This window comes from Apteryx mantelli, chromosome 3 (genome assembly GCF_036417845.1).
Source record: "Apteryx mantelli isolate bAptMan1 chromosome 3, bAptMan1.hap1, whole genome shotgun sequence".
Classification (NCBI taxonomy): Eukaryota; Metazoa; Chordata; class Aves; order Apterygiformes; family Apterygidae; genus Apteryx; species Apteryx mantelli.
Window position 1 is genome coordinate 30699722 of NC_089980.1, and position 21193 is coordinate 30720914.

General features: G+C 35.8%; 1 protein-coding gene across 3 annotated transcripts in view; it reads right to left on the reverse strand.

Annotated features, from left to right (window-relative positions):
* The window catches only part of MARK1 (microtubule affinity regulating kinase 1), a 64381-nt gene that overhangs the window by 2814 nt on the left and 40374 nt on the right, over positions 1–21193 (reverse strand). For 2 of the 3 annotated variants that reach the window (XM_067293040.1, XM_067293038.1), the window contains 9 exons: positions 19291–19527; positions 19085–19204; positions 14826–14925; positions 14150–14262; positions 12642–12795; positions 11291–11484; positions 7675–7775; positions 3820–3981; positions 2719–2973 (listed from right to left, as the gene is read on the reverse strand). In XM_067293040.1, the coding sequence (XP_067149141.1) occupies positions 2719–2973; positions 3820–3981; positions 7675–7775; positions 11291–11484; positions 12642–12795; positions 14150–14262; positions 14826–14925; positions 19085–19204; positions 19291–19527 (1436 nt within the window). The remainder of the gene's footprint in view (positions 1–2718; positions 2974–3819; positions 3982–7674; positions 7776–11290; positions 11485–12641; positions 12796–14149; positions 14263–14825; positions 14926–19084; positions 19205–19290; positions 19528–21193) is intronic. The other variant, XM_067293039.1, reaches the window with a different exon arrangement.

The window sequence follows — 21193 nt, forward strand, 5'->3', positions numbered from 1 at the left end:
ATGTCAAGTCTAATACTGTTTGAAATTATTTTTCACAGCTGTAATTTTAACTCCTCTTTACAATACCTTAACTTCTTTCAACTCTGACATGTAACTATTTAATATATATTTTTTTAAACCTATGTGAAGATTAACACATTGTTCTCAATCTACTGCAGACTGAGCAATTGCCACACGTAATTCCAGCAAGCGCAGAAGAGCAGCAGTCCGTCAGGCTGGTGCAGAGAGGTTCCTCGCACGCGGGGCTGCGGCTAGAGCAAACCGCCCTGCACCTTTCTGGGCCAGGCCGCTCCACCTCGATCTTGAAAGCACTTAGGCACGTGCCCACAGTTCAGCACAGTCACAGAATTAAAGACGAGACGTGCCTAAGTGTTTGCCAGACCAAATCTTTGGAAGCCAGTTCAGAAGGGTTACTTCAGCATCTGCTTAACTTTAAGCAAATCAGATGTTACATTGACTGCAGTAAGATTACTGATGAGCTATAAGTTAAATATTATGCTTATTTATCTTGTTGAATTAGAGTTGTAATTTATAACTATTTTGTATCATGCCTTTTTAGTCTGAAGCAACTTGAGAAAATACCATAGACTGTATAAACCACTTGGGTACATTCCTAGCGCTGCAGTACAAGCATTTTAGTACGTAATTTCAATTAGTTGATTAATTTAATACCTTCAGAACATGAATACTTTAATAACTAACATCACAGAAGTGTTATTTGACACAAACCATTGATACAAAATACTTCAATACCCTATACATTAAACATCCCCACTATGCATTTATTTTATATACTTACCAGAAAAAGTATTTACCTTTGCCAAAAAATAAAGTCTTTCATGACACCTTCTAATCAAAGTATGTTTTAAAACATTATTTACTAAACAGTACAGAAGTTAATAGAGGCATGCAGTTAGGTGATGCCAGTTTAAACAACAAAACCCCCAAAACTTTAGTCTGTGTAATCCCAACCATTAAAGAAGTTCCAAGCATCCTTAAGTTAAAATAAATAAATAAATAAATAAATCTTATCTTTGCTACAGGAAAACGTACTCTTCATTTGACTTTTTTGGTACTATAAAACAAAATCTTTTTTAGAGTAAGTTATATAAAATCTTCTATAATAAAGATTATTTTAATCAAAAGACAACAGTTTACAGTATGTTAATTATAAATACACAGTTCACTTAAAAATACTAATCCTTCAATCTGCCTTTCAAAAAAAAAATTTTTTTTCAAGGTACCATTCCTCGGAAGATGACAGTGAGTTATAATTGGGGAGGGAGAGAACAGCCTGTGCTCTTGAAATTGATTCATTACTTAACAGCAAATACACTTCTTACTATGTGGAAATCTATACTAATAACCCAGCTGACTAACTTTGTATTAAGCTGTAACTTTCACAGAGAGAACAGACTCTCTTCCTCCCCCCAAATTATGTGAGTGCTGGAGATGCCAAAAATGGAGGATCATATTCCTTTATCTTCAGGTTTCTGAAAAAAGAAAACCATTCATATACTTTTTTTGTGTTATCACAAGAGATATGACTTTAGACACACATTGACACACTATTAGAATACCAGGTGAAGGGAATTTTATGAGGAACATGAGTGAATTCCTAGCTTTCTCTCCTTTTCCCCTGTAAGATCACCTTAAGCAATTCATCATATTGTACTTAGTTTGCAACTATTAGCTTAAATTAGGAAGCCTCAAATTAAAGATACTTTGAATTTATCCTTCTTTTACACACTAATTACAGATTTCAGCCCACAATGGTATAATTCTGCAAAGGAAATAGAGATTTTCAAGATACAACTCTGTTGTAAAATTAACAATAATGCAGAAAGGACACACCAACGAGCAGGCTTGGGAACTGTAAGTAAATCATTGTTAGACAGAAGCGAACAAACTTAAGTCTCCCTTTGGGAAAGCTATTAAGACTGCTAAATCAGTCACTTGAAATTAAACAGTGTATTTGCAATTCTTTTCCAGCATCGCTCCTCAAGGTATTATTACTAGTAGTATCATCACAGGAATGATGGCAGTTGCAGGAATCTCCGCCACACGCATGCTCTCTCTTCTTGCAGAATCCCCAACTTAGTTTTGAAGAAGTTGATAACATGATATGAGTGGCTGCATAATACTGAAATATTAAGATTTCCAGACATTCAGATTTGTGCCCATTTCTGAGCTTCTCATTTGTTCTTAGAATTTAGAATTCTCTAAAATAATTTGCAATCTCCAATTCCATCTAAGCATAGCAATAGAATTGTTATAAAAACAGCCCTTGCAACAAACTGCACTCATGTCACTACTCAGCAGTTGATCATAAGTAGTAAAATATTGTTAGCATTTAATAATGACTTGTTTTTAGATACTGCTTTCAATATTTAAGTTCATTTGATTTGAACTTAAAAGTAATATTTTTGTCTCTCAGTCATAAAGCATGAACAAAACAAAAAAAAGAAAAACTTGAGTATCGTTCTCTTGCTCCTTTAAGATAAAGAAACAGGAGAATAGCTGGCCAAACATGAATGCTTACAATATATACAGAGAGGTAAAACAAAGCAGGTTCTGGAAGGAACACACAAAACAAACTAAATTCACATTTACTTCAGATTGTTAAACTGGAAATTTGCAATGACTCAATTATTGCCCTAATTATAGGCTGGGCCTTTTTTTTTTTTTTCCTTCTTAAAAAAATCCAGAGGTACTAACCTGCGAACAAACTTGGAAGTTATCTTGCTTATTATACCAGTTGATGTCCCTCTTCTAGCGTGTGCAAAAGCACCGGTTTCATGTGATGGTGAGGCAGGCGGTCCATTGTAAGTGGCATTACGCCGCTCCCTTAGCTGCTCACCATGGAAAGTGCTTCGACTTGAACTCCCCCGAGGAAAGCGGGTTCGGTCTGGAGTGGTAGTGCTAATACTATGAGCAGACGGGGAAGCAGCAGGCACTCTTTGAGTTGCACTGCTGGGAAGAGAGAAGCATAAATAAAGAGAAAGACTACACTAGAAACCCTCCTACATGACAACCATTTCTTAAAGACAGGAAAAAACAACAACCCTGCTGTGATTTTTTTTTTTTTTTAACCTGAGCTCACTACTAATTTACATTTATGATTCATGCTTGGAAATAATCAAGTGATATTTTCACTGTAGAATCAATTATCTGAAGTGTTAAGAGTAGTTAAAAAAATACACAGATAATAGAAGAAAAGAAAAAGGAAAGAAAGCATCTATTAACAGCTGAAAGTGTTCCCAGCCCTCTTTCTGAAAAAGATATTCATTAAAAAAAAAAACCCAAACCAAAAAACAAACAAAAAAAGACCTTTTAACACACAAGCACTGCTAAAATTTTGCAAGTATTTCTTATGAAAGAACCAGCTGGCAAAAATAAGTTTATAAAGCTACTTGGGCAGTTGAGAGTAAGAGCAGCTATACTATGGTACATTTAGACAGAAGTGAGCCTAATAATCTCCAAAACCAACATGTTAAACGTTTTGCTATCTAGTTTGAATTTATGGTGGCCTGTATTATATGGTCGTATCTGCATTAGTTAAATTTGTAACTACCTAAGTTTTCCAGAAGTTTCCAGAGGGAGCCAGTCAAGGAGCTTTAAGCGTCTGCAAACATGTGTCGTGAATAAAATTATGCCTAAAATCATCTGTGATACAGACATTACTCGAGTAAGCTACCGGGTCAGAACTGAATGCAGTACGACAGTTTTGAATAGACTGCAAACACACTGAAACATGCCATGACCTGAACAATATTTTTAAAGTCTAAAGCCTTAAAGAAATAACGAGCAATCCGTTACCTTGGTCGGTAAGCTTCAGTGCCATCTTTGATGGTCGGCAGGGTAACTTTTATTGGATGACCAGAGGCAGACATGGACTTTTGATGTCGCGGCCGTGCTGATACCGCAGAAGCTACTGCAGAGCCTGCCGAGGACGTGCTACTTGCAGACATTTCTGTCAGGCTTTTACCGCGCCAGCAAGGCAGGTGGGCCAGAGCAAAGGAAAAGAGAGGGTGGGGGGAGAAAAAGATTTAGTTAAAGGTATCCATTTCAACAAAGAGAAGAGTTGGTGTAAAACCCTAAGTAGTTGCACTTCAGCTTTTCATTCAGGATCTGGAGCTGATTTAGAGTCTTAGGATTATGAATGAGTTGCACGCAAAACAAAAAACAAATCAAAGTTATTCTAAAGAATTACGTGTGATTTCTGGGTTTTCATATTAGTATCTTGTTCAAAGATGCTGGTTGTTTAGCTTCTCTTAAAATCAGTTAAACTTGCACAGGCCTTTTAAATACCAAAAGAGATGACAAGAAATTACTGTTATTGAAAAGCAGTTCAATTACTCTTTGTTACATTAAATGTACCATCTTGGTTTAGAATTCATGAATGGAATATTAACTACATCTTAACAAAAGTTCATCACAGGGTAGAAAATATCTGTCAGGAAGCACAAAGCTTCAAACAAGGTGTGCAGAGCAGGTGCAAAAAAAAAAAAAAGGCATAAAAAAAAAAAAGCATTAACATACAAACATCAAAAGCAAAATGAAAAAATGATTACTCATTTTTTCTTTAGAATATAGAGAGTGCTGTTTAAACACCATCAGCCCCAGGAAGATTTCATTTCGCAAACAGCCAGAAAGCTGAGTGATGAGGCTGCCTCTCAGCTGAAGTCAGAAATACATAACTGTGGGAAAATCATTTCATGTTCGTTCTTATTGTACTTCAGAAACCATAAGTCACATCACTACATATGTTAAATCAGGTTCTTTCATTCCTCCCAGGATTGAAGCTTACACAAAGTACTCAGTGCCGAAGAAAGACTATCTGAAAATGGTCAAAAATACAGTTTAAAAAAAAAAAAAAAAAAACACACAGAAGGCTTAAACAGATCAATTAAATAGATTTTTTTGTCAAGCAAATATCCTGATTTTCAGTTAAAATTCTAACACCTAAAACTCAAAAAAAAATTATTTAGAACCACTGACACACTTTCACTTGAAAGTGATCTTGTTTTTAAAGGACCAAGTTGTACTTCTCCTCTTTAGTTTTCCATAGTGTATTAAGGGAAAGGTAGCTTCCTCAGAAAGCCCTGATCCATGGAAGAGAAGGTGAATTGCAGCACCCACTCAACAGCCACAAAAGCAATTCTGAATTATTTCTCCCCCCCCCCCCCATTTATCCAAAAGTTGCCAATTTTGAACTTCTCTAAACGATCAAAATTTGCTCAGGAGAGTGAAAAATTCTCCTTGATTCTGATTAAGTTCTTCCAAATGTCTTCAGCCATTAAATAATTAGAGGCATTATATATCTATATGAGATCACGAAAGACATGAACACAACGGGGCCAGCCTCATGCCTACATTTCCCATCGCTTTGTTCTCCGTCATGGCACTGTCTTGGAACGTGAGCCACATGGAATTACTTGCACCGTATTATGTGACTACTATACTTCTTTAGCAACACAAAGTTGTGTTCTTTTTTGAAAAACATCGCCAGTTATCTTGGGGAATGTCAACAGGCCATAAAACGCTTCCAACAATGACAGCACTGCAATCTGAAAAATGCTAAGGTTATTACCAATCTGTGGCTGCCGTGCTGGGTTTGTTCCAAGAGATGAAATCCCTACAGGCAAGTTATGACCAAAAACCCCACCAGTCCTGCATTGGTGGAGTTTTGAAAGTGAAATGCAATTTTAAAAGCCCTAGAAGCTCACTCGGGAACGTACTTCTGACAGAGAGACAAGGTTTAGAAGTCAGCCACGACTGCGGGAAGCTGCCTCATGGGGCAGCGCTGGCCCCGACAGGGCCTTGCCCTCGCGCAGGAGAAAGCTCTTTCGCAGCGTCCCAGAGCAGAGCCTGGGCTGCCTTCCCAAGGGGGCCGAAACAGGCCCCCTGCTTCCAGCAAAAAGCTACCTTCTGCAAGTGCCCTCTCTCCCAGCCACGGTGAGGCTGCACCCACCCTTTCACGATACAGTTATTTCCCGCAGTATTTTTATTTCTGATTAGTCTGAGTGGCAAAGAAGGGATGAAAGTGGCAACGGAAACTACTGCGTTACGAATTTTTAAAATCAAAGTCAAAGGACTTGAGCCAAACTACAACTTTGCCTCCATAAGCACAAACGAAATTACATTAAAAATGTATTCGAAACAACAGTCCCAAAGCTATATGATGTTTGTAGTAAAGAGGTAAAGCTTTTAGATTCAGAATAATCTGATGACACAAGAGTTTTAACTACACCAAATACAAATTGAACTGCAATACAGTGTATTGTAGGAAAGCCAAATATACAACTCAGAAGAAGATTCTTTTCTTTCATTTTTCAAAAAGAACCGAGCATATTCTTTTTACTGATGAAAGGGACAGGGATTGAAGAGTCAGCCATCTTTTCAGTGCTATAAAAAATTAAACTATAAAACAAAAAAACTCAAAATCCATTCTCATTATAGTATTTTTGGTATTACATCTATTAAAAGAAAACTTTATCAATACTTTGTGAAATCAGAAAAACATATTTTAGTATATATTTTAAACAAAAAAGATCCTTTTTAAAAAGAAAGATAACATATAGTTACAAATGTTGTTCAAATATTTTAAGTTATACATAAAAATTTGGAAATACATTTTTGAAATCATCACCTCAATCTGAAATTAATTCAATATTGAAAATTATTTTTTATGCTTATTAATGGACCTCCTCAAAGCAATTTAAATAAATGTTTCACTATATCGCTATAAAAAGATAACTATTAAACTATTTTCTGATAATTATTATGTAAAGGGTCTTATCTTTCACTTCATAGGTTCCATAGCTCATCATTTTAGCATATATCAACAGCCCTATATTTTTCTTTTTTCCAAAACCAAGTACATCATTAAAAGCTTTAACTATTAAGTCAGAAAACAAAACAAAAGTAGCTTGCCTGATTATGTTATTTCATGACAGGTATTTTTTTGTTCTTTGTACTTTAACAGCATTATTTAAATTACTTAGAAATCAGAGTAGGTTGGCTACTGTTTTTAAAAAAATCCTATTTTTATTATACTCCTTTTAAAAAATCTTGTTATTTTAACTAATATTTTATTTTTCAACTGGATACAGATGATAACTACACCAAGGATGAACAGAGAGGATGTTTTAAAAAAGTAAACATGATAGGGTTAAATACAATAGTATTTAAGAAAACATATCAAAGCAGGTGTAATTATCATCCCACCTACAGATACGGTTTAGTTACAATCACTACGCCAGTATTATTTGAGCTAAAAAGATATAGAAAAGGATCCACATGCCTTACAATTTAAGTTTTTTTAATGATTACTAGAGAAAATGAATTATACTACACTGTTAGAGTGATACATCTGAAGTACTCCACGAAGAATTAATTTGTCAATTTAAATTGCAAATATAATCTTCTTCTCTGTGTTGGAAGACAACCTTTAGTAATAAATACGATTCCATATAAAGGGACAAAGGCAGATCTACACATCTGGTTATAAATTTCATCACAAATTTAGAAACTTCCATGGAAGATAAGATGAAAACAGGCAGTCAGATGTTATATGCTTCACATCATGTTTCATAATTATATTAACTGCATAACCCACCTCAGGTATTCCTCTTTTCTTATACCCAGATTAGTGAGAAAGTTGAAGAATACCTGCTGTCCTTCCCATTTTGTACTGCAGAATAGCGATCTGAAGACCGTTCACAAACGTACGTGTTCCTTCTTGTCATTCCAGTACCAGGAAATACATTGCTCTAGAAGAAAATTAAGACTAAATTAAATGAAGTATGAAATGAAGTCTTCTACTTGTATATAAAGTTGTGCAAAAAATGCAAGCACGAGAAGCAAATCAAAACAGAATTTCAGCGATTTATGTACATTCTTAATGTCTTCACGTGTACTAGGTTATATCTGCTGACACAAATCAGTTGTATCATCAGCTATTCCTTTTCAACACCTCCTTCAGCATCTCTTTACTATACCATTGGGAGTGCACAAAAAGAAAGCCTAGAGAAGCATCATTTTGCTGACGCTTGCTTTACTAAGTATTATTATCCAGTTCCTACATATAGCGTTACTGAATTATTTGAGTCTGGGATCAAGAACTACAGGAACCAAGTATCCCCCGGAATCCCAAAGAGCATATATACCTGGCTAGTTTAAATGCTTTCGTGTGCAGATTAAGTTGGCAAGCAGAGCTCCAGCCTTACAGTTTGCTGCCCCCTGTCGAGAGGGTTTACAAAATTACAATGAAAAGATCTATCAATCTGTGTTAGTCAAGCTAGACACTGCAGTGCACAACTGAGGAGAGTTCTACCGTAAGAGTTTATAACAACTTATGGCAAATATGTTTCTAGAAACGACCACTGATGGGACCCTCTCTCTTTTTGTTAAAGTTTGCACACATTTCATAAAATGCATACAAACATTCTCCTCCTCCCCCTGCCAAGCACCAACTACCTTGTCTTACTTTCAGTACAAGAAGTACAATTCTGTTTTTAATACGGTACATATTGAATTTGCAGTGCGAGAGGCTTGCAAAATGCTAACTTTACATAACCGTGCATGCTGGCAAGAAATTTTAAATACACTAAATTCAAGTGCTGTAGAACATCATGAATTCTGCAAGATTTACTATGTATTTATAAAGAAGTTTAGGGAAAAATAAAGAAAGGTATTTTAGTTAGTCATATTTTACGTATGTACAAAAGAATGTGAACTAGATATTGCTTTTAAACTGTTACCAGAGAAAGAAAAAGGCATATAAGTGCATGAATTCCATAATTTTTCACCCAGTCTGAAGTATCTAGTTTATAATAGGGCACATATTTAATATCTGCTGTGAATTTTTTCTTCATATTATGTATAGTACTAATTTTATAATAGTAAGTGTATCTAGAGAAGTTTTGCTGTCCTTAAAAACATACATTTAAAAAAAACTCTCCTAGAAGTAAATTTGTATGGAACGTGCACAGAAACAACCATCCTTGTAAGATTAGATTCTGTTAGTTGACTCTGGATCTTAGTGAGAAGACCAGAAGGAGTTGTGCAGGCCATACAGTGCCGCAGACCATGCATCCATGTCTCTAATTATAGCTAACAAAAACATAATTGCCACAGTTCCCCTCCATCCCAAGGAGATCTAAAAATGTAGATTCTGTTTATTCTATTAATAGCGCTTTGAATAAATGCTTCTTCATAGCACCACACTGATAAATGAAAACAAATAAATCTATGGAGTAGTTAATTCTAAAGCTTAATCTACTGAACAGAAGTTTTTACTATAAAGGAATAGCAAGCTTTTGTTTGTTTTTAAATAAGCTGACACTTTCTTTGAAAGAACATAGCATTTTACCGAAGCTACATTGCTTGAGGTATAACTCTCCCCATTTGTCTCCCTTTTCAACAGCTTTTCTGCTTTAGCGTTTCTCCATAGCAGAATGGAAACTTGTAGAGAACAGTGAATAACCTGTTTCAAAGCCAATACCATTTATAATGAAAATAAACCAACTACAATAATTGTTTTTCAAATTAAGCTCTTGTAAGTTAGACTAATATATGATCAAAGGCAATTAATATTTTTAAATAAATCTTGCCTTCCCTAACACGATGCTACACCCTTAGTTAAACAAGAAAGTGTTTTGAAATTCTCTGCATTAAATTAGCCAGAAGTTAATTTTAAGTGAGTTTTAAAGAAAAATAAACTCATGTTTTTTGTATAAGTTGCTCAGCTGTAACTACAGTGGCAATGTCAGATGTCACTACACCTTAATTTTGCTCATCACAAAGCCTTTCACAAAGTCCCTAAAATAGTAACAGATCTACAATGTACAAACACTGAAGTCGCTATTGGCAAGTAAATCAATTTCTCACTCTTCATGGCAAAGGCACTCCATTTAATTAGTTCTCACAAAGCTGAGAAATGCTTTCGACATATCCTCAGCTTATAACATACACCACTAATCAGCTTTGGGGCAATATACTTTTGGGAAAGCTTACATATGAAATCTTATCTTAGAAGACTAAGTCTCTGCATGCAAGGCACACTGCCATAATCTTCAAGTTTCTTTGTAGGAAAAACTGTTTTAAAGAAATGTGAAAAAATGTTTAGAGCATCTCTGGATGTACCGCAGATACAGTCTGCAGAATCTTAAAGAATTAAATGATCTTCAGCTTTTTTTTTTTTTTTTTTTTGAAAAGAGAAGTCTAGTAGAAATGTGTGTTGTCTTCTCAGAATCCAAGATGGGAACCAGCATTCAGAATCCCAAAGGACAATGAAAATTCCTGCTCTCTGCTTACTGCAGTAAAAGATGGCAGGTATTTTTGTATTTAATACAGCTTGTCCCTTAAATAGCAAAAAGTATACTTGTACCTTACTCTAAATTATGATTCATGCATATTACAAATCATTTTTTTCCCCACATGAACTCATGCTAGGTAGTATACATTTCTGCTCAAATAGCACGCAGTACTTTTCCATTGTGTGTCCCGAACACTGATACTACTACACATGAACTTCCACAAGACAAAGTAGAAGACTTACACATAAAAAGAGACAGACTCTTCTACTTGGGAAGAAAGATGTCTGAGGCAGTAACATGACAGAGGTTTACAAAACTATGAGTTATGTGGTAACAGAAAAATTTGCAAATTAGTCATTTCCTAATACAAGGACCAGGTTGTAACTCATACCATCACCAGGCAGCAAATTTAAAGATACAAAGTGGGCTGTGCCCCCACTGCTTGCATGGCTTGTGGCTATCCTGTGAATTCTGCAGCTTGTCATGGAAGCCCAAAATATATGTGGTTTCAAAAAGCTAAGCAGACAAATGAAAGAGAATAAGTTCATGAGGGATATTACAAAGGATCATTCAGATGAAATCTCTGATTCAGGAAGTCCCCTGGCTTCCTTCTGGATACACAGGCATTGGCAAACCAGGGAAAGAGCACTCTATATTGGCTCTGTTCTTATGTTCTTTCTCTAAATATCCACCATTTGTCTCAATAGATCTTCAGTTTTCCTGAGTGCACATATTCTTGTGCTTACACTTAGGTTAGTGTTAGAAAAAGTAAAGTCGGGCAGAAGGGAAAGATTTATTTTAAAATACATTCACTGTAGCCTATTTCTGTCTGCCAGTAAAAGTCACCAGAAATAGGCTTAGTGGCTTACTCAGTAACCATTATGTCTATAGTAACCTTATGCAGCAGATTTTGTTTAAATATGGAAAAATAAATATAGCAAACTAGACACACACACATGCACACTCACACTTGGAACTGTAGTTGACTTCTTTCTTTCGGGACCCACAAGTGGACTTGCAGCCATCTCTCCTTTGGATCCCACTGTAGTGCTGCTAAGTTTGCGTGATACATCTTTGTCCCAGTCCTCTTTCTGTTCACTTTCCACGCTGTTTGCCTGAGCCCTTTTTGTGTATGACACAGCAGGAGGAATTGATGGACCAACTGTCAAGTAAAAACAGTATTAATACTACCTAAAAATAACCACTGCATTTTCCTTGGTCAAAATACTCTACGTATGATTTCCCGAGTACAAAAAAAGCATCTGCACAACCACCACTGCAAACTCAGCACACATGCCAACCTATTAAATTGAGCAGCGACATTCTGTTTTTCCACCCAATCTCTCTTCATTACCAATTTGCAGTTCAGAATTAGTTTTCATTTCATATTAGTAAGTAAAACTTAGAGTAGCATTTTAATTCTCATTTTAAACCTATGCAATTTGTGTTATATTAAGAAGAGACAGCAGTTAGAGGAAGATTTTTGAATTTTTTCTTTGTTTTAGTATTTTTTGCCTAAAATCTTCTCCTCAACGCACCAGGAAAGACCTTTTTCCCTAAAAAACTAAAATTACTGTGTTTAAAGTGTGTTGATACTTGGAAAAAAAGACAGTTCTTCCCTCTCTCATCTTTTTCAAAAAGCTTTGGGGCAAATACTCTATTAGTAGAAGTTTACACTCCCTTGAAGTAAAAAAGTAAGAGTTTATCAGCTAATGATGTGCTCCACAGTACCAGTTACTTGGGGGGGGGGGGGGGCAGCAAAGAAAACAAAGCAACACAGAGGAGGAGCAGTACTGGGAAAAAAACAGAAAGAAGGGGAATCTAGACGGGGGGTGGGGTGTCAAAATTTAAAAGACTTAATAGTTCTTCTTGAGACAAAAACAGAAATCTTTCATTTATTTTTTAAAATACGTACTTCTTTTTGATGTAGCCACTTTCAACCGCAAATGCTTCCTGAACACTTGGTAAAATTGTTGTCTCCAGGAAATCAACTGTTTGGCCCCAACTCTAAATGTACTTATAAACACAATGCTTTGCAGCCTTTGAGTTTACTCAGACCAGGATTCTACCATTACCTCCTATGCAGGGAACATCCTAAAGCTATTATTTAGTTAGTCAACCACACAAGTCCAAAAAATTAATATATTAAATTGGCCCATATTTACCATAGAAGCATTCATACAGATAAAAGCATCACAGCAGAGCATGATGAGATACACAACAAATGCACAGAGCGGTGGACCAGTCAGGTTCACAAAACACTGCACATTCAGACTTAAATTGTGTATGTTACTTTACTTGTTGGAATGTCATCCCCACCATGATCACTGAACCGCCGTTGTTTCTGATTAGTTGATATACTCCGCTGGACCTTCAAGTGAGCTGGAGACTGCACAGAACTGTTGTTGAGGTCACTGCTAGGACGAGACCTTTGACTCAGGTTGCTGCTGGACAAGGACTCGCTTCCTTCAAACTACAAGGAAAACATTTTTGAAAGCCTAAACAAAATTCAATATTACTGGTACTTTTATGGCATAATATAGTGGAGAATTCCAACCAAAAGCATTCTTTTAATTTAAAATTGTATTCAGAGTTTAATTTTCTTCAAGCTGACCCTTTTCACTATATCTTTATTATTGCCCATGTTGGACTGTAAAACAAATAGCCCCGCAATCATGTTCTCAAACTACATCTGCGTAGGCTTTAAAAATAGACACCTAAAACTTAGAGAAGAAAATTAATGAGTGCTCAAAATAAAACTGGAAGAATCTTGACAATAACAAAAACTGTTATTTCAAAACTCAAACCAAAGAATGGATCCTCCCCCCATCTTTATTTTTTTAAGCTTAAAGAGCATTTCTAGCATCAGAACAACTTCAAAATGCATCAGATTAACCTGGAACACAAGTCCAGAGAGGCTAGAAAAGCAAGTACTAATGATTCAAGGATTCTTTACAGCCTTCAACACGTTTTCAGAAGATATGCAACTCAGCCATTGGTTTTACAGTTACAGGATAAAAAGCAGACAACGTAAGTAAAAGCAGCGTAAAAGCCAAACTTCCTCTTCAAAGCAGTCTGAGTCAAAATCATTTCAGACAGATTCCCTCCACACTGTGCAATCACATGGGAATTCTGGTTCAGAGATGTTGTGGGAAAATGCACAACGGATGCTCATATCAGAGCTACACTATTTTAGAAATGAAGAAAGGCCCATGAAGCAGTAGGAAAAAATCAAACTCTTTCAAAAAGGCGGCCTTGGCTTGATTTCTTGAAAATCCCCATAGCCCTGAAAGATCTGCAGATCCCTCTAGTTCCAAAACAGTTAAAAGACTTTCTATCAGAAATTTACTGATGATTATGATGCAATTATTTAATATATAATAAAATATACTATAGTATATGAGTGAGAAAGAATGAGTTCATGAATGAGATAGCAAGAAAGGATGTCACAGCTTAGTATTTGGAAGAATAATTGCTCTAGTCCAATTTTTAGCTATTCCAGATTTTAACTGTAAACATACATGACACATGACAGGAAGAAAACTCAGCACTTAGAAGTTGCACCATTTTAGATTAAGAGTTAGCTTTTTCAGTAAGCAGTTCAACATATTTGCCAGCAGATATCAAGATACTATATCCAATCTATTCCTTCATATGGGAACTAATAAGATATCCAAAAAGATTTAAAAAAAAAAAAAAGGGAAAGACGTAACTAAATAATCAATTCTAAATTATATATATTTTTAATTTTACAAAATAGTTCATAGAAAAATATTCAGAATATTCAATCCAGCCAGAACAGCAGATGTAAATTAGGTAGCACTTACTTCAGGTGGTTTTCTACCTAGAAGCAGGTAAGTAGCCATAACCTCATCATACTTCTGGTTTACTAAAGATTCATGGATTTCCTCTCTCGAAAATCCCATAGTGACCATTATGTCTAAAAATAAAGAGTTAGATACATTACCAGAATAAGTATTTGGGATTTACCAACAATTTAAGAACATTGAAAACAAAAAGACTTAAAATGCAAAAGGTAACTGGAATTCAAATTAATCAGCATCATCTTTGCTGTGCAAAACCAAACAACTCCCTGTTTTCATTTTTGTTATCCTCTTGAAAACTCTCAACATCTATCATATGTAATTCAATAAACAAATAAAACACTGGCAAACAGAAACTATGAATAGCTACAGGGCCAATACAGTATCTTTCTCTGTTCAAGGCAGATAAAAATTGTTACCCTCATAATAAAATTTGTTTCCTTCTGCCCACTCAGTGCTGTAATCTTAGTTGTCCTTTGCTGCACTTACAGTCACATCAGCTCAGTGAAGTCACAACAGCAGTTATAATGGGGGCTTTGTAATGTAATTTCTCATTTAAATAAAAAGAAAACATTTTACTTGTATGGTAAGCTTGTATCTCAGTTTCTATAAAAAAAGTTTAGTTTGACTTGCAAGATAAAATTGGCTATGTACATCAGAGGCAACATTCTTGTCTTACCTATTCTCTTGGTGTCGTTAAAATCTGGTTCAGGCTCAGTATATGGCTTTAATTCTTCTTCTTCGTGGCCAACATTCATCCACCGATCCTTCATAATTTGCTAAGAAAACAAATGAGTCTTAGTTCAATACGCCAATATGCCTACCTGATTAAATTTGTGCTGGGTGGTCAGGGACATAAAACAACTTAATATTCTTATTAATCTGAACGTTGTTCCCTCCCCCTCTCCTTTTTCTCTCATCTTCTTCTAGTTCCTCCTTTTATCTTTCATATTTTTTTGCTTCCATTAATTAAATTAATTCTCCCCACTATCCATTTATCTTTTACAAGCAACCAGCTAAAAATATCAGAAAAAACACTGAAAGAAAAAAAAACAGCACTTCTCACAAACAATTCTCATTTTGTGCCCTTCCACTGGCCTCTTAATCCTGTCCTGCTGGGTGTTTGACATACTCATGCCCTAATCTTGATTACAATCCCTAGATGCTACAAACCCTAATAAAATAAATTCCAATAAAATAAATAATTCCTTCCAATAATAACAAAATAAATGTTTAGCAACTAAAGAACTATTTCAGAAGTGTGCCTGTGTTATCTATTATCTAGACCTTGACCCTAACTGGTCATTTTTTTCCTATGGATTGTCTCCTTGCACGAGAACCACATGTTCACATTTAAGCTGGAAGGGGAAAATGCCTTTAACTCGCTCTATGACAGGCAGATATTTACTTTAAGAATTTCACATTTATATCTTAGGAAAATTTCCTTCTGCTGCAGCCTAGACCTCCTACACCCCTGCAAGACTGATCAGCTGGATTCCCTAACCACCACCACAACTTTTCCTCAAGCACTTATTTTTAAAACAGCTAAAAAAAGTTTCCTCCTACAGCAAACAGGCACACATGCCTCTTGAGGGACAGATGCTAATATTGCTCACTAGACTGACAGAAGAGTGAAACAAGCGCCAACAAGTCAAGTTTCCCACAGGCTCCAAATACGCCTCTCAGACACCGAATTAAGTTCTCTCATATACAGCAAAAGACTCAATTTTCCATTGATATAACCAAATCCCTTGTATGCAGTCCTGCTGCCAAATTACAGACCTAAATAGCTGTTTCCTTACAAGTACAATACAAAACTTTGTACTTGAGCCAGTTAACTTTTTGCTGACAATAAGACTTAAAGATTTATTCAAAGTTCTACCACAAAATCGATTTTTGAAAGGCATCTGGTTTTGGAGGCAGACAGGAAGGATTGTGGATCCATATTGCTATACTGCAATTCTAGCACACAGAACAAACTCACTTGACAACAGACTCTGGTTATTTATTTGTAGCCTTTTAGTAACATGGTATGACTCCAGAAAGAGCGTCTGCAATTACAATCCTTTAAAAACACTGTTAATTAAATTTAAAGTGAAGATAGAATGGGGTTTTTGGATGATGGGAAACACCCTGCTTAAATCCCCATTTCCCTTTCTTGATCCCCTTTGAGTTAAGGAACAAAAAAAACCATTTCCATTTTGTTTCTCACGTCTCTTTCTTAAATGCATGGATCTACAGTTCAGCGCAAGCTACTCCAGGTTTCCATCTGTTAAATATCTCAATTTTTGTTATCTTCTTTCAAATACATGATCTCGCAGGCACACTGAGTTATTGTGCAATATTTAAAACAGCCTCCTAATGAAAGATTTTGAAATGACACAAATGATCCAGCTTCTGTATCAATATTACATCTCTGTAAATTCAGCTTGACTTTTGGTCAACCGATTACAGAACAGCAGCCTTGGTCAGGATATTTAAAGATCTATCAACCCAAACTGTATTATAACCAGGTAGGTATCACTGATGAAGTTTCTCACAGTCTCCAGGAAAGCCATCTAATAAAAATTTGACCTGGCTCAAGACTTGTTTTTCCTCAAAAATATTTGCTTTGTTACTCTTTGTAAGCATAAGTCTGCTCTGCTGGAATTTCACAGTGTTGCTTTTCAAAGAACTGAGGAGGGTGGAAAAATTGCTCGAAACTCTGCCAGTGAAGAGTTCCACATATTCTCTGTTGCTGTACTTTTCCCCATCTCCTCCTGTGAAGATTTATTGTTTTATAACACTGTCTTGCTTCTAAAATGTTTTCCCTCTGCTGCAACTATGAAAAAGTCTACGCAAGCCAGTATTAGAAAAATTCACCCAATTCTTACCAGCCGAATGGCTAAGCCTAACACATGCAGCACTGATACTGCGTCAGGCTCGGCTCCGATGCCAACGTCACCGGCAAACACACATGTGAACTGTGAGAGAGCGTACGGCTGGCACTCAGCAAATAATTAAAAGACAAAGCACAAACAAAAATCCTCCCCATCTAAGACAACATTATCTTTCCACTTTTAGAAAGCTTCTAATAAATATGTATTTTCATCTTCAACATGTATTTTAAAAGTGCTCAGACAGAAGAAAGAGTCATTTTTTTCCAAAACTTCCCACTTTCCATAGCTTTCCACTTCAACCAACATATGATTTCAGGAACATCCCTTTAAAAAAATTTGTTATGTCTCTCTCCCTCAGATTAGAGCACAGACCAATGTCCATTATCATCAAACCTGCCAAGACCTCCACCCCACATAATATTTACTTGCTCTTCTCCATACAGTCTGACAACTACGCACTTCCAGAGAGGCTGCTGTCAAACATCTCTCCAGGGACAAGGAAGAATTTTAAGAGAGACTTGCATAAGATTAACATATAGAATGAAAGTGAAATTAGATTTGAAGAGAAAATGTGGAAAATCTGGAGAAGAGTCTGGTAAAAGGAAAACTTACTTCCTAAAAACTGAAACATGACACTGGAGAAAAAAATAAAAAAGGAAAAAAAAAGAAAAAGTTTCACCATCTTGCAATGACTCAGCTCTTATCACTATCACTATGCCCTCTAGACAATAATAAATATAATTAAGGAATATTAACAGAAGTAGAAAACCCCATTCACTGCTCTCTTCAGCACAGATTTTCTTCAAGTTAAAGCTATTTATATCAAGTCACAAAACAGTATCAACTTGAAAGAAACCGCATGCAGATGGAGCTCAGTAAGCGCATGCTTTCTTGCACTGGTAGCATCCGTGCCAGGAAGCATAAGTCACTCCACAAGTGAAAAGCTGCTTAAATGGGATTTATTCCCTGGAATACCATCCACTTGCTGCACAGGTACACACAGAAAGATGAAACAAAGGTCACTGGTGGTTAATTCACACATGTATTATCTCCAAAACCATTCTATTTATCATCTGCTATACTTTTATTTCTAATGGTAAGTAGGCTTTATTTTTAAAAGTCACTCTTTGTTAAAGAATCACAAAAATAGAACAGACACATTTAGAATGAATTTTGTACAAACAAAAACAAAAACCTTGTTAAACATCAGCTCCAGAGCTATCCAGTAAGTACACAACAATACAGCAAACAAACAAAACCACTCCTTAAAAAACACTGAACATTTCAGACACCTTACAAATGATGCACACAGATTCTCTAAAACACTCTCTACACTCCTGAAAGAGAAGACCTGGCTTACTAAAAAAAAAACTAAAAACAAAACAAAAAAATCCCACAACTCGCTATAAATCCTTAAAACAGATTTTAGCTCATGGACACAGTAGAAGTCAGTATACATGTTAATTTTCCAGCTATTCAGGAAAAACATTGCCAGAAAGAGGAGAAAGAGGACTAAAAAGATAGCTAATGATTATTAGCTTATCACCATTCAAAGAGCTCTTAGTATTTATCTGTATTATGGCAAAAAAAGCACCTGTTTCCTATCACAGTTAAAAGTTATTCCTCTTCTATCTGCTCTTTTTAAGAAGTCATGCTGGAAATCACAAATTATGTCAAAATCGTTTACAGTGCTGCCTGCCGCTGCTTTTGTTTTTCCAAAAAACTCCAAGCACAAGATATTTACAGTCTTGTTCTGCTTTCTGCATGTTTGAATTAGCTCCAATATCTGATGAAAACAAGTGCAAGCTGTTTGCACTTTGAAATGCTCTTAAATGACAGACTTTGGTCAGCTGAAATTAAGGTTAGTCTTTCATTTGTAACACCTTCTATATTCAAACTGCATTGTTTCTGTGACGTTTCCTTGTTCTTTCCTAAGGCCTTTGGGCCCCCAAGACAGAAATAAGGTACAGATCATGAAAAATAAACGAATCTTAAGCTGTTATTGTATTTGCTTCATTCTTAATCTGAAAAAGCTCTTTTTAAAGATGAAAGTACTTACTTCCAAGCTACCTCGTTTTATTGGATTCAGTACTAGTAGCTTCTTAAGTAGATTTTCACAGTCTGTGGACATATAGAACGGAATACGATACTTCCCCCTCAGTACTCGCTCCCTCAGTTCCTTTAGAAGGAAATTTTTAAAGGTGAATATACTAATGACATAGATTTAAAGAAAACAAAAGCCAAGCTTTCATATTTTAACCATACCTTTAGATTCTGACCATCAAATGGCAACGACCCACTCACTAGTGTGTACAGAATGACCCCAAGACTCCACACATCCACTTCAGGACCATCGTATTTCTTTCCTTGGAAAAGTTCAGGAGCAGCATAAGGCGGGCTTCCACAAAATGTGTCCAGTTTATTACCAACTGTAAATTCATTACTAAAACCAAAGTCTGCAATTTTAATGTTCATATCTGCATCAAGTAGAAGATTTTCTGCCTAAGAGAAAAGAGGAAAAGGATAATTTATATATCAGAATAAAATCAATATATTACAGTGTATCACTCATCAATAAATGGAAAAATGTTTTTTTCTTCTGAAGAAGTTAACCATCAGTATATTTCTTGCAGAACACAAGGAACTAATCCTTCTGAATCCATTGCAAAGATTGAAAATTGACTAGTGAATGTACTACAAAGTGTTTTTTTTTTCCTAGACAAAATGACTTGGAAAGCTCAGCTTCAGACCAAGTATCTAGACATCTCAGAATAACAGGTTCAGCTTCCGACAGGTTCATGCCTGTCAGCAATTGTCAGCAATTTCTGTTGCTAAGGAGAGTAAATCTAATCCCAAACATCTAAGATTTTGGTAGAGTAGAGGTTAGAAGGGATTTAAGACTTTAAAAATAGATCTCTTCTGCTTAAAAGATGAAACACTTCAGGCTATGTGCTATATCTTAGCATCCTGTGCCAAAAAAAAAAAAAAAATCCTCTCCCCTTCATCATTAGAGTTTGCTTTAGCAGTAACACCACCAATGTATATACTCTCAGGTATTGCATTGCATATGAAAAAAAAAAAAGTAACATACATATAAAAATATCAATGTCTGTGCAGCAATCGTCATGTGAATGCAATATCTCATGTATACATAGATGCAAGCATTGAGGAACTTGCACAGTCAGTGAACAGTATTTTATTGTTAACATCGTATGTAGGTCAAAAGATAAATAGAGTGAGGCTAGAGAAATATTAATAAGTTACTGGAAAAAATAAAGTGCATTTCTCAAAATGCAAGGATGCTGTGCAATGACCGAGGCAGAACTGGGCAATGTTTACTCATTTGACTGGGTCCAGGCTGCTGATTTGCTAGCATGGAGGATTCACCCAATTGCCAAACATCAGTTTTACAGCAAAAGTGGACACATCTTGTTGAATGCTGCACTCAGAATTGAACCTGTTCGAAGCAGATACATAACTCTGCGCTTTCCTTCCAGTCAAAGGAGAAAAACACGTCTCTTATTTCGCAATAAGAAAAGCATGCAATTCATTGGTCGCTTTGATAAAATGGGTAATGTGGTTTTTGTTTATTTTTTTTTGTTTGTCTTTAATAATTTCACTTACATTCAACGACCAGAATCAGAAACAATTTACAACCAGTATATCATGACAACAGTTGGGAAACGCAATTTAACCTTTGTCAAGAGTAAAATATAGCCCATTTTTACAAACTAACTATCCTGAAAAATATTTTATTTTCTCAATTCATGACCTGTAATCTCAGCTGGTTCCAGCTGATATGACTGCAGACCATCTCACAGAGATATTTTCCAGATTTGACAGCCTTCTACATTACTGCACAAAGACTTCATTTTCCTTGCAGTCAAAACACTACTATTAGTGCAGCTGCTCTGCAATTACAGTAATCCTCCCAGTTCAACAGTACTCCATTACTCAAGTACCCCATGCTTTTAGGTTTCTTACTTAAAAGAAAATATCAAACCCCAGCTTCTCTGTACACCAAATAACCAAAACTATGTTTATACTGGTTAGATGTTCAGAAAAACAAAAGCATAAACAGCCACTCAAAAGGTACAATAGCTTATGTGCATCACAGTACGAGAAAATGTTGGAATCAATTATGGCGCTTTCTACTCAAACCGTTTAG